The sequence below is a fragment of the Akebia trifoliata genome, chromosome 14 (assembly GCF_017979445.1).
Source record: "Akebia trifoliata isolate Shusen 1 chromosome 14, ASM1797944v1, whole genome shotgun sequence".
Taxonomy (NCBI): Eukaryota; Viridiplantae; Streptophyta; class Magnoliopsida; order Ranunculales; family Lardizabalaceae; genus Akebia; species Akebia trifoliata.
Window position 1 is genome coordinate 11,836,278 of NC_141388.1, and position 14,881 is coordinate 11,851,158.

At 39.8% G+C, this 14,881-nt stretch overlaps 1 protein-coding gene across 4 annotated transcripts in view; it reads left to right on the top strand.

The window, feature by feature from the left end:
• Positions 1–14,881, top strand: part of ESP4 (HEAT repeat-containing protein) — a 36,321-nt gene that overhangs the window by 2,543 nt on the left and 18,897 nt on the right. The window contains exons 2-3 of one of the 4 annotated variants that reach the window (XM_086422595.1): positions 12,536–12,605; positions 14,021–14,180. In XM_086422595.1, coding sequence (XP_086278721.1) covers positions 12,562–12,605; positions 14,021–14,180 — 204 coding nt within the window. In that variant the 5' untranslated portion in view covers positions 12,536–12,561. Of the gene's footprint in view, positions 1–12,535; positions 12,606–14,020; positions 14,181–14,881 lie in introns of those variants that run through there. The other 3 variants (XM_086422597.1, XM_086422594.1, XM_086422596.1) reach the window with 3 other exon arrangements.

Genomic DNA, 14,881 nt, shown 5'->3' on the forward strand with positions numbered 1-14,881 from the left:
GTCCATAGTTGGGAGTCTTCCCAAAACCGCCATCCACAGAAAAATTGAAATCCTAGGAGGAATCTTGCCTCCCCAGACAAAGTTGTGAGGGAAGGACAAAGTACTCCTAGGAGCAATCCCAGCATACAAAGATTTAACTGTGAATTTCCCATCCCTAGTACTGCTCCATAGTCTCTGGTCACCCGAAGTACTCCTGCTGTAGCTATTCTCCACCAAACTCACTAATCTCCCTAATATCTCCACCTCCCAATTATTGAAAGTTCTTCTAAAACCAAAATCCCAATTTGTCACCCCATTTGTGAAATTTTTGACAAGAGAGATAACTTGGTTATTTATTGAGGATAGAGCAAAAAGATCGGGGAACAAGATCTTAAGAGGTCCTTCCCCACACCACCAATCCTCCCAAAATCTCACCTTACTCCCATTCCCAACTTTGAATTTCACTTTCTTCTTAAATAATGGAAGTCTTCTGAGGATTCCTTTCCACAGCCCACACCCTACAGCTCTTCTAGTCGGCACTCTCCCAATTATTCCTGCTCACCCCAAATTTATCCACTATTACTTTCCTCCAAAGACTATCCTCCTCCTCCCCAAACCTCCAAAGCCACTTCCCCAATAAAGCCGAATTCATAGAACCAAAATCTCTGAAACCCAAACCCCCATTCTTCTTAGGCATACAAAGCTTCCTCCAACTTACCCAATGATGTTTTCTCATATCTCCTTTGCCATGCCACAGAAAATCCCGACAAATTCTATCCAGTTGAACTTCTACACTTTTCGGCAGAGAAAACAGAGAGAAAGTATAGATAGGAATACTAGCCAAAACACTCTTGATAAGAACGATTTTCCCTCCTTTCGATAAAAGTTTCGCTTTCCAAGAACTTAATCTCCTTCGCGTCTTTCTAGCACCGGGTCCCAAATATCTTTGCTCGTATAATTCATACCCAAAGGAAGACCCAAATAAGTCGATGGAAGAATCCCCGTCTGGAAGCCAATTGAAGCTGCAGCTACCTCCGCCCCTTTCGCCTCTCCCACCAAAAAAAGCTTGCTTTTACAAAGATTTACCGGAATACCAGAAATTGCTTCAAAACAATCCAAAATGTTGCTCAAGAAACTCAGTTGCCTCGGCGAATAATCCAAAAAAATCAAAGTATCGTCCGTGAACTGAAGATGAGAAATCACAATACCACCGACCTTGGTGGAGAAACCTGACAACTCACCACTTTCCACCGCCTTATGCAACATTCTACCCAAAGCTTCTATAACTATCACAAACAAGAAAGGCGACAACGGGTCTCCTTGGCGGAGCCCTCTCGAGCTTCTAAAATACCCAGTTGGAAATCCATTAACTAAGATTGAGAAAGTTGGAGTGGATATACATTTCATTATCCATTGAACCCATCTCTCACCGAAACCCATCCTCCTCAACAAGTATTTCACCAGATTCCAATTCACATGATCGTAAGCTTTTTCTAGATCCACTTTGCAAACAAACCCCGGGACTTTTGCTTTCCTACGCGAGTCAATACATTCATTTGCTATTATGATCCCATCCAAAATTTGTCTTCCTGCTACAAAAGCTCCCTGTGCCAAACCAATAATATCACCCAACACCATCCTGAGCCTTGAGGCCAGGATTTTAGATATGATCTTGTAAATTGCGTTCACCAGACTAATCGGTCTCAAATCCTTAATGTCTTCCGATCCCGCCCCTTTTGGAATCAAAGCAATGAAAGTGCAATTAGAGCCCAAATCCAGGAATCCTTCCCTATAAAAGCCCTCGACAGTCGTCAAGACATCGTCTTTAACCGTCGGCCAACAAGCTTTAAAGAAACCCAAAGAGAAACCATCCGGTCCCGGGGCCTTATCACTATCCAAACTATTAATCACCCCCCACACTTCATCCGCATCAAAAGGTCTCTCAAGCCACCTTTGTTGATCTTGAGAAATGCTATCAAACGGCAAGGAATCTAAAGTAGGCCTGTTCACGTGATCTTCCGTATACAAATTCTTATAGAATTGCACTACCCCTTCGCACAACTCCTCCTCTCCCACCTTCCAAGAACCATTAACCTGCAATTTTGAAATAAAATTGACCCGACTGTGAGCACTCGCCATACGGTGGAAGAAAGAAGTGTTCCTATCTCCCTCTTTCAGCCAGCGGACTCTCGACTTCTGTTTCCAAGTAATTTCCTCCATAACTGCTAACCTTTGAAATTCAACTTTCAGATTTGCTCTACGCATCCTCTCTTCTACCTCCAAACACTCCCTCTCCTCCTTATCATCGTACTCGTGTAACTCTAAAAGCACAGCGTTCTTCTTTTCCACCACGGACCCAAAGATTTCTTTATTCCAAATTTTCAACTTGTCCTTAGTAGCTTTTAGTTTCAGCCTCAGCACTTTCCCCGGCCTACCTTCAAAGGACATCCCATTCCACCAGGAGTGGATTAACTCATCAAAACCTTGGTGCAACAACCACATATTTTCAAATCTGAACGGCATAGGGCGATTTCTTAACACCCCTGCTACCAAGGAAATAGGACAATGATCTGACACCGGATTCGACCATTTCTCTTGAGATAACCTCCCAAAATGCTCTTCCCATCCCAAAGAGACAAGAAACCGATCCAGTCTTATAAGAGTTGGGTTCACCTGATTATTGGACCATGTGAACCTTCCCCCGCCAAGCGGAAGGTCAATCATCTCATTGTAGTCCACAAACTCTGAGAACCTGCGCATATTTGGAGTGATTCTCGAACCCCCACTCTTGTCGGCTGAAAAGCGAATAACATTGAAATCTCCCCCAACTACCCATGGTTTGTCACACCACCTTCTAATATCCTCAAGCTCGTCCCAGAATTGACTCCCCTCTTTCTCCAATGTCGGGCCATAAACCCCAGAGAAAACCCAAGTAAAGTCTTCGCCAATCAACCTACACACAACTGATATTGAGAAGGCCTCTGTAAGATAGTCTTCCATAGCAATCGTCTTCTTGTTCCACAAAACAATAATACCTCTCGACGCACCCAACGAAGGAAGAGCACACCACCCCATTGCTTTAATCCCCCATAGCTCCTTAATCACCTTATCATCCACCCTTTCTAACTTTGATTCCTGCAAGACCACCATATGGGGCTTTTGTTGATGTAGAATGGCTTTAACCGCTGCCTTTTTTGTCGCCGCATTCAACCCCCTAACATTCCAGGATAAGATTTTAATTGACATTTAAAGCAACTAAGCGCCTCCCGGCTCTCTTCCCTTTAGCTGTTTTAAGTGAAAATTCCTCCACTGATCTCTTGAGTTGAATAATTTCCTTCTTCAATCTCTTATTCCTCTCCTTAATCAGATCTTCACTACACGACAAATGTCTCATAATCTTCAGCTTGGAAAATTCCTTCTGAAATCGATCCCTAGGCGACATCTCCACTAAACCCTGGTCCGAATATGAAACCCCACCCCCCGACAGAGGCCAAAGTCCCACCACCTTCTGCATGCAAAGTTCGACTCCCTTATTAGTCTTCAACGCCACATTGAGCAAAAGTTGAGCCACATTTCCGTCCTTTCGGACAGACATACCTACTTTCAACCCAGCCTCAAGCATGTTAGCCAGCACCTGCTCTGTTAATTCCATTAAACCACTCCTATAATCTTTACTTACAATAACCAACTCTTCTGAATGTTCTGAACATTTAGACCTAACAGATACCTTCGTCTGCCGATGTATTGAGCACGAAACCCTCTCTTCCTTATCAGAACCTGGATAAAGTCTACTCACCCAACTTGGATGACAGATACGCCTTCGAACACCGAGGCTCCCTGTAGATTTGACCATCCTTCCCATCTCATAACAGTTCGACCCCTGCACTTGTCCCCTAAAATCTCCCAACGCTGGCCAGGAAAAAATCAAACTTGGTAATAACACACCACCTCTGTTCTCCATAACAGAAAAAGCAAAACTGCCCCCTAAACCCTCTCCCAAAACCCACCTATCAGTCTGCGAACTTACCTCGAATCGTTGTCGGGGACCAAGTAAACCAGACGGTAAACGAACCTCTCCGGAAACACGATCGATGCTGAGGTTGAGCTCTCTTTCCGTAACCTTACCCTTTCCGCCGATGATGCCCTGCCCCAGCCACGCTTGTTATCTTGCAAGAACACCCTCGTTCTTCACTCTTTGAGCTTTGAGAACCTCCTGCTGCACAGCTGAACCAAGCTTTAGGATCAACCTTAGTAAATTGATGGCTTCCAGTAACCTCCACTCTCTCTTCCTCAGATGATCTGCTAGACGAGAACGAAAAATCTTCGATAGCTAAATGTTGCAGGCTGGACTGGGTTTTAACAGCTCGACAACGAAGAGTTAGCCCGTGGGCCTTCTTAGCTCTCGGCCCGCCAGATTTCGCAAGACCACCCAGCCCAACTCTTACCTCAACAGTCCTCTTTCGACCTTTACGGCCTGTTCTTGGTCCAGTCGATTTAAGGAGACACCTACTACCCACCGAGACTTTACAGCCCAACCCGACTTCATTAAGATTATGGGCATCTTACAATAATTTTCGTTTCTTCTAATCATTGTTTTTCCTCTTTAATTATCTTGATTCTTGGCTCTATCACCCTCAAATCTGTCAATTTTACACATTCTTGGATTCATGAAGCTTTTATCAACAATACTGATGTCTGATTCTCCTTCAAAATATTTGTATCAAAGTTTGAATAGTGGGTGGGCCCAACATGAGGTATAATAATAAAGTCCTCTTCATGCTTGCCTGCCAGGGGACTCAAAGGCGAGCATCGCACCAGATCAACCCAATCAAAGAGCAATTAGAACAATGAAGGCACCAATTGATAACAGTTAACCAAGATGAAACCCAACTAGCAAGCCCAATGGGCTGAAAACTGTTGCAAGGGAAAATGTGTGTTGATGCCCATAAGACAAAATTTTAATCACAATATTAATGAGATCCCTGGCAGCCTAGCTTAAGAGCCCTAAATGTTATCATCCCTATCATATTCTTCAAAGTTGACTTTTGTTGATGTTGCTCAGTTTCGATGTCTTCAATTGTTTTAGTCCAAGTACTATTGTACTATTTTCTACCACTGTAAGCAACATATGTGGCATGTACTGCCCATGCAAAGTGCCTTGTTAATAACCAAGAACGACCTTGACCCCAACTTTCATTCGTTGTGCCCCATTCCTGAATCAAAACATAAGTAGATTCTCACCCACTTATCACTTATATATGATGATGATCAAATGAATTTTTCTTTCTACGAACATTGTAGAACTTCTGTTAAAAAGCTGATGTTTGAAGCTTCCTATGTGATCTATTGTCATTTTATATTTGGTATTAAAATTTTTGCTAACTTTCCCTAAATAAAACTAAGCTTTGGGAAAATTGCTCATTCATGTCGTCAACACAACCTACCGAGTGCTTTGAAGAAGGATAAACGCTTACAAGAGCTCTAGTTGCAACTAACATATCATTGATTTTATAAATCTGTTCAATCTATTTTGCAATCTAATTTTATGGGACTTTATAATTTCAACCTAGAATTCATAGTTTTTCAAAGTTTTTATGGCTTTCTTTAAGGAGTGTTGGGATGTAGTGAAAAGGGATCTGATGGAGGTGGTTCATGATTTTTATTGCAATGGTTTCTTAGATTTTGGTTCTAAATGCTCCTTTATATCGTTAATTCCTAAAAAGGAGGGTGTGGCGAACATAGCGGATCGGAGACCAATAAATTTGGTGGGAGCTGTGTACAAGATCATTTCTAAGTTATTGGCTGTGAGATTGAAAATGGTGTTGCCTAGGATTATTAGCTTGTCTCAGAGTGCATTCCTAAAGGGAAGAAAAATCATGGATGGAGTATTTGTGGCAAATGAGTATATGGATTCCAAGAGGAGAGGAGGTGTACTGGGGTTGGTGTGCAAGATAGACCTGGAGAAGGCGTATGACTACATCAAGTGGAGCTTCCTTAGGTACTTGTTTGGTCGCATGGGTTTTGGGGACATACGGATTCGTTGGGTGATGTTGTGTGTTTCCTCGACATCTTTTTTGATTTTGGTGAATGTTACTCCTAAAGGCTTCTTTAGGAGCTCGAGGGGTTTTAGGCAAGTGGACCCTCAATCACCTTTCCTATTTTTAATTGTAGCAGAAGCTTTAAGTAGGATGTTGGGGAAGGTAAGTGGAACGGTGATCTTGTTGGGTTTCCTTGGGGCAAGGTGGACTATTGATCCCTCATTTACAATTTGCAGATGATCTTTTGGTGTTTGTGGATGCGTCTGAGAAACAAGTTGGTTTTCTAGGAGGTTTGTTGTGTTGCTTTGAAGTGGTTTATGATTTGGGCGTTAATTTTCGCAAGAGTAAAGTTTTTAGGGTTGGGGATGTTCTAAGAGCACACTTGTTGGCGACTTGTTTGGGATGCCAATTAGGGGAGTTTCCATCAACTTACTCAGGGTTATCTTTGGGATCAACTTACAAAAGTAAAGCAATGTGGGATCTTATGGTGGAAAAAGTTATAAGGTAGAGATCTTGGCAAGCAAGGTATTCGTCAAAATGGGGTAAGTTGATTCCTTTTTTTTGATAAGTTAAAATTTTATTAAAAAGGAACAAGGTGACTCTGAAATACAAACTCATAAAAAACGAAGCAAGAAACACTAGGATTCCTTTAAATTACAAACCATATCCCACCTAGGAACGAAATTATCAAAGAGGATTCCTTTAAAGACTATACAATTCTCCCCAAAAGAAAAAAAACCCAAGATGGATCGCAAGCTCTTTCCCTTAAAAAATACGCCTATTTCTCTCATTCCAAATACCCCAACAAATGGTGAAAGGGGTAAGACTCCAAAGGATCCATTTCGCACATTTGAATGAATAACCCCATGAACCCCACGTTTCAAAAAGTTACTTAATCCATCTTGGGAAGCAACCCCTTAAACCAAATAGACTGAGAAAAGGAGCCTAACCTCGTGAGCAAGATCATAATAGATGGGCAGATGATTCACCGTCTCCCCTCCCTTAAGCAAATCGAACAACCATTCGGGGTTTGAAAACCTCTCTTGATTAACTCATCCAATGTGGTAACTCTTTCCAATGAAGTTTGCCACATAAAAACGGAAACTTTAACATCCCAAACAAAAGAAGCTGGGAAAGTGATATTGGAAGAGGTAAGCTCCATGGCGTACATAGACCTTACCGAATAAACCCCATTCCTCGTGTCGTCCCAATGCATGAAATCAGCCCTATCCTCGCATAAAGTAGTGACTTCGACCAAATCCAAGAGCCTACCCACGCTAACAATCTCACGACTTAGACAAATAGTGTTTTGGCAAGTATATTGGTCTACTTCTTCTCTCTGCTTACCATGCCCCGGAGTGTGGAAGAAAGGTTGGTGAAATTATTTCGTGATTTTTTGTGGCATTACAGGTTTGGCAAAAGGAAGTACCACTTGGTGAGTTGGAAAACAAGTTTTTAAGCCTAAGGTGCAAGAGGGATTGTGAATCAGGAGACTCAAGGTAATGAATCAAGCTTTGCTTGGGACATGGTTGTGGAGATTCGGGGTGGAGATCAATAGTTTGTGGAGGAAAGGGGTTGCAGTAAAATTTGTGGTGGAGCCATTCGATTGGGAAAGTAACGCGGCTATCCTTTCGTTGTGGGGATTTTTAAAGTTCTTATGGATAGGACTCCTTGGCTACTTCTGACTCTTGCGGGGAGTTAGAAGTCGTTTGGATAATTTAGATAAACAACTCTTTCGAAGAATTACTCCGCGCAAGAGCAAAAAATTGCTCTTTATGAAAAAGTCGCTAAAACCTACTTCTCAATTTCGCATCTTGCGGGGAGTAATATTCTAACAACTCATTTTACCGAAATACCCCTAACTTTATTAATTTTCTACGAAAATATCCCATTTTAAACACATTATATTAATATTTAATATTTAAAATATTATATTATATTATATTAATATTTATTATATTATATTATATTAATATTTATAGTTAAAATGTCAAAAACAGTATAGTTTGAAGGCATATTATGATACTAAAAAACAAAAAACAGTAACTAGTATAATATAAGGGTATTTTGGTCTTTTTTCTAGAAGTCATGAGAAGTCAATATGGTTCCCAAACAGACTTCCAGCACAAAAGTACTTCTGTCAGTACTTCACAGAGTTGATTGCCAAACGCCCTCTCTGCATAGAATTACTTTTCCAGCTCCTCCACAGAGTACTTCAGCTCCTGCTCTTTGGAACAGTAGTTCTGCTCTTGGTATCCAAACACGCCCTAAATGATTGGGAGTTGGAAGGGGTGTTTACACTGCTTCAGTGTCTAGAGGGTGTGAGATGCACCATCGATTTGGGTGATGCTCATCGTTGGGTCGGGACTTCTTCAGGATTATTCTCAGTTAGCTGCTTCTATGATTCCTTGACGACTACAACTTCTACTTCCTCTTCAAAGGAAGTGTGGGGTAAGAATATGCTATCAAATGTACCATTTTTCATTTGGTTTTGTGTGTGGTCTAGAGGAAGACCTTGACCATGGATCAACTAATGTTAAGAGGTATTCAAGGGCCTACATTCCCGTGTGCAACTGCACATTCGATTGCGACTGCGGCCAGAGCTCTCAGTTTCATCCTGCTAACGAAGAAGGCGACGGTCTCACAGATCAGTTGGAAGCATTCCAGCTAGACGAACCAGAGGGAGACCACATGGCTAGCACGTCTAGTCCCATGCAGCACATGTTCGTTGACGCTATGATTGCGGGGTGACTCAATCGTCTTTTGAAAAGAGATGTAGCGATGTTGAAGAGACAATTATTTCACTTGCAAACATATCTAGGCAACATCAAATATATGACGAGGTTACTTGATATTGTAATCATCGTTGATCAGCCAGAAGAATATATGGCTTTTTGAGAATGTGTATTTTGGGAATTCCAACAATTTGTTTAATCGATACAAATTGTGACCCGAATCTCACAGATATTTTGATTCCAACCAATGATGACGCCTTAGGAGCCAAGGAGACCATTGATCATCTTCTTCTCCATAGTGTTTTCTAGAGACAAGTTTGGAGCTTCTTCCATAACAAGTTTGGTGTGAAAGGGTGTTTTCCTACCTCTGTAAGGCCTTATTCTTGTCTTGGCGAGAGTGGGGGTGTTTTTTTAGCGATGCTAAAAGAGTGTTGCGGGGGATCACCCTGTATGCAATTTGTTGGGTTATTTGGAATGAATGTAACAAGTGTTTTGAAGGGAAAGAATTGTCATCGGCAGAGGTGTCTTTTACAGTGGTTTCGTGCATGGTTCAAAATATCGTCTTGTTTCATAATGTTTCGTATGAAAGATTTTGATTTTCCAGCATATCGAGACGAAACAACAGAGAAAACGAAATATTAAAATCATAAAAAGAAAAGGATAGGGAGAGGGGAGAAGAATAAAGGAAAGAGAGATTTTGGGCGGCAGAGGAGTTCCAGAGAGAGAGAGAGGAGAGAGACCTTAAGACGCCGGAGTCACGCTGGGTTCTTCTTGGTGTTAGCTACTTCCTCCTCCTCCTCCTTCTCTGTTTTTTCTTTTTTTTTTCCTTCAAGTTTTCGAAGAAACGATGGGCTGGGCTGTTTTGATTTGAACGATTCTATGCCCTTGACCTTTGTCTCCTATGAAAGACTGCACTATTTAAATGAAACCCCTCCATTTTAATAAATATTTGATACACCCAATGTTTTCAAACTGATAGCATGCCCCTTGACTACTGTTTTCTATAAAATAATTCTATTAAAACCAAAAAATTAATGTGCCGAATGTATTGTAATGTTTCGGTCTTGTTTCAATTTATGAAAAACTCGAAACATAGGATCGAAACAAGATTTTAAACCATAGTTTCGTGCGTCTTTTTCTAGTTCAAAGTTTTCTTGGAGTTCAAGGGTGTGTTTTTTGATGATTTTGTGGGGAGATGGGACTGGGTTTGAAGTATTTCGTGTTTGTTATTGTAGCCTGTTGTTTGCTGTCTTTGTATTGCTAGTTGGTCTTCCCGACCACTTTTTCAATAAAATTCATTTATCTATAAAAAAAGTTTCAATTATTGTAGGCATGTCTTATGCCTGAGACTTAACTATGGTAGGAGTTTCCCTTCCTAATTTATCACAAGACCCCATTTGAATACAAAATTCTCAAAGAATAACCCCTTCAATCTTCAAAGAGTTTGGACTCCTTGCACATGAGTATTTTTTTTGAGAATGATGGTCTGGATATTATTTTCATTGCCTTCAAATACCTTTTATTTCATTCCTTAGGCCTCAACAAATTGCAAAGCACATGACAAATGCCATAATGGATATTTAATAAGTAAAGTTTTAAGATAGAGGTAGTTGTAGTTTCTAGAAAGATGAGTTGGGACTTGGGGAGAAGGGGGTTGCATAGCTCCTTTATATTCTCAAGGGTTCTTGTCTCAAAGAGATACGGGGAATGGAGAAGATGGTCGTCTTGTTCAAGACTGAAGGACAAAGCAAGGTGGCGTCCTTCGTGGTGGTGCAGTTCGGTACCACCTTCCATAGGTATAACATCCTCTTTCCAAACGAGAGAGATGAAGGGGTGTATCCTATTTCTTCTCATCTTTTGATTTGTTATGTGGGTAGAGTATAGATGGAGGAGGGAGGGGAATGACTAATTCATGCAATCAAAAAGATGAAGAGGAGCTCCAGTTTGGTAGACACCTTACCTTACCATGAATTTTTCTTGTTTTACTTTTTAAAGATTCAGGATACCCAATTTTCTGTTGCAACCACTTCTCCAAAGGCCTAAACTAGAGCTAAAGGAAAAAAATCTAAAAAAGTAGGGCTCAAAAGTGGGTCTTGCATAATTACTAATCACAAGATATAGATACTTGAGCTGACTCGAACTGGTCTCTGTTTTTGGGTTCCCAAACACCTCCTTAGGTTTGTCCTAAAGCCAATATATGATGGGGACATCAGCCCATGGGACAGTTATTTAGGGTGTCAGGTTTATTTGTATTTTGTTACTATTAGTGAACCCTGATTTAGTGGGAGCGTGTTTAGATATAGTTTTATATTTTTAGCCCTTAAGTAGTGGTCCATGATTTAAGAGAGGGGAGGGGGGGGGGGGGGTGTAAATTTAATTGTATTGTTTTATTAGCTCAATTGGGATAGGAAATTGAATCCTGCGATGGTTCTATTTTTAAATCTCTTAGTTTGTTTCTATTTTAGAATTTTATTTGGGTTAGGAATTTCTGTTGGCTTGAAAGATATTTAATTAAGGGAGGAATCATCTCGGCAAAATTTTGTAGTTTGTGCAAGGTGGAAGGGGAGTCGATGTATCATATTCTTTTACATTGTGCAGTGGCTAGAGAAATCTGGTCCTACTTCTTGAGCCTTTATAGTGTTGTTTGATTCTTGCTGAGTTAGTTCCGCGGTTTGGTGGAATGTTGGCTAGTTATTGGATGGGTTTCTTGGCATGCAAGAGCAAGTTATGGTGCATTACTCCCTTTGCTATTTGTTGGAGATTTGGAAGTAGAGGAACCTTAGGACCTTTGAGTGGAGAGAAAACTTGGTGCAAGGAATCATCCTCTCCATTTTGGGGTTTTGTGTTTCTCTAGAGCAAAGTTTTCAGGAATCAAATGTGGGTTTCTTTGTGTTGGGTGTAAATCAGTTTATTTGAAAAATTAAATCTAATCAGAAATAAAGAGAAGAGAAGTTGAATCCAAATTAAATGATGAGAGAGAATTTACAAAAAGATGGAAGGAAGAAAATTTAACTGTTTGATAAAAATGGCAGAATATCAAGGCTTCACGTTGGACGCAATGTCCTTAAGAAAAATTTCGCCCCTACTCTGGTGCTGACAATTACTAGGCATCTGTTTCCCAGGATACAATGATCTATAACAGAGAAGGAACACTCCAATCTTTATTAATGGCGAGCCCGAATGTGTAATTAGTATTTAGTATTCTCTTTTGTAGTAAATTGATTTTTTTGTGTTAAGAGCAAATGTGATTATTCGAAGAGGCGCCTTTCTGTCCAGAACAATTAAAGGGGACTCTTACCAGAAGGCACAAATTGGTTTCCAAACAGACTAAACAGGGACGTGAAAGGGGTGTTTTGGATTGATTTTTTCTTTCATCCTTAAAGATGTGAAGTCAACTAAAAATGTGATAGTTATCTCCTCATAGTTGGGGTTAAAAGCCAAGAGGGTCTCTCTAAAAAATGTTAGTGGATCCCACTTTTATAAATGCCTAAAGATGGCCAAAAAACACTAAAGAAAGTTTGTTGTCTCCAACACTTCGAAGATTTTGTCAAGAAGTGGGATTGGGTGTGTTGGATTGCTGTGTAATCGGGTCCTTAGCTTCTTGTTTAGATCCGTTTTTGATGTGTCTTGTACCTTTTCTTTGGTATGGTCATGTTGAACATGCCTTTTCTCTTTTAATAAAGAAAGTTTTGACTTGTCAAAAAAAAAAAATGAAGACATGTATCTTGTGTTTTCTTTTTCAAGAGGCAATGAATATGTGGTTTTATTTTTTATTCTTTACAGAGTTCCTGACTTTGTCATGTGATTGGATGCATGGTGTGAAGCCATCACTTATTCTTGGTGTTAAGCCAAGGTGAGCTTGTGAAGACATGTATCTTGCTGTTTTCTTTTCTTGTTTTCTCTCTTTGTTTTGGGTTGGTCCCCTCGACCCCCCATGTTGTTCTTTTCAATAAATTCATCTTTACTGATCAAAAAAAGATTGAGCCATACTACTCTATTCTTCTTCCTCTTCATCTTCTCCACATTATTTTCTATTTTATCACCCATAAACTGATATCCAAATCATTCCCAACCTTCACATCATTCCAAACCTTCACAAAAACCTGTTCAACCTGTTTCTAAACCCTGACCCTATCTCGACACCTTACTACCCATCAAGCCACCCCTACCATACCCTTTCAACAGCCCCATACTGCTGCCACACCCCTAGAATAGGTCTTAACTACGGCCAAATCAATCCTAAACCCAACCACCATCCTAAACCCGACCACCCTCCTAACATCCCTACACATTATTCTCAACCTTTAATCCTAACCCAAACCCTAACTGAACACCCTATTCCACTCTCTAAACTCCTACCAAATCGTAAACCCTGCTATACCTTCAAATTACAGCAACCCTAAACCCATAAATCTACCACAAATCCTACCTTACAAACCTGTACCTTGTTGTCCCTAGTTACATCAACCCATAACCTTATCCTAACCTAAAACCCTTACCATTTAGCCAATTTAAAATAGGGCCTGCTGCTGGTCTTATTGTGCATGATGGAATACAATTTTTTTTATTGGTTAATAACGAATTTATATGCAAACCACAATTTTTTTTTTCTTTGAAAATCCCTGTGAGATTTGGCCTGTTTTTGAAACCTTGAAAGAATCAATAGAACCCCATAGATATCAAATTGTTACCCTAAGTTGGTGCAAGTTCAATCTTCTGTTGGCATCCTCCTCTTCACATTTGAGGGGTCCAACTTGTGGGATTGTGGTTGCCTTGGACTTTAAACAGTTATTTAGTTGATGTTCTCTTATGTTGTGGATGAGTGAGGGTTATCTTTTCATTACTTTAAGTAATTTGTTCTTGCTCTCAGACAGACCTTTCATTTTTTTTTTTTAATAAGCAAGACCTTTCATTTAATTTAGGCATCATAGTCCTCCATCAATTTCGTTATAGAAAAATCAACTTTTGCTCGTCTCTTCCAACTCCAAAGTTTGTTACCTAGTTTGTGATCAAATTGGTTCCAGTTGGCATGTGGAATTCGAGTAATTCTTTTCTATCCATTTATGTTCTAGATTGAATTGAATGGAAGAAAAAGAATCCTGTGTGAACCCAGATATTTTGTATGTGGAACTACTAGTGTCGATGATGATGAACCATTCATAAATGATGACTTCATTTTTCAATTGACTTCTGATCTCCATTTCTTGTCAGTTATATGCTTTCAATTGTGTCTATTTATTTTCCTGATTGTCTTTGTTCTCAATGTAGGATGATTGGTGAAATTGGATTGACGTATACTGAGTTTGTACCTGAAATAGTACCTGTTTTGATAGCTTTCTTGAAAGATGATACACCAGCAGTGGCCCGACAAGCTATCACCACTGGTACAGAATTATTTCGTTGCTCTCTTGAAAAGGTTGCAGTTCAGGTACATAGGGATTTTAACATCTTTTGGTCCTGTTGTCTATTGGTCTGATGTTCATTGCATTCCCACTTGCAACTTGTATTAGAATAATCAAATATTACCAAGAATTGTACATTGCATGCTATGAAACAATTAGCTATTCATGCAGTCATATTAAGAAGTGTAATATACTAAGACTGATAAAAAAAAAGTGTAATATACTAAGGCACTGCTTGTAGCTAGAGAGATTAGTCTAGTTTGTATTTTCTTGAGAACACCTTGTCCTCTCTTCACTACATGCCTTTCACTTATCAAAAAAGAAAAATACTAAGGCACTGCTCTATGTGCAAATCTAATAGTTAGAGACACATTAACACACCAGGGTTGCTGTGCAGAGTCAACTGCCAATTGTCGCCTTGGACTATGGCACTACCCTTAGAAATCAATAACCACGGTTTTCATTGAAATCATAGGTCAAAGATTACATTGCTGAAACCTTACATTCACTTTCTTATGTATGAATTGATAATGTATAAATTTAAAATATAAATTTTAAAAGTTTTTTAATAGAAATTGAAAAATGATGCCCAGACATATGTATAAATTAGCCTGGAGTCTTGGCAATGCAGGGGCCATTTTAATTTGATTAAATTTTTATGTAAGATACATTTGAATGACTTCTGCTTTTTGAACATATGCCATCTTGTCCTGTCCATGCTTATTTA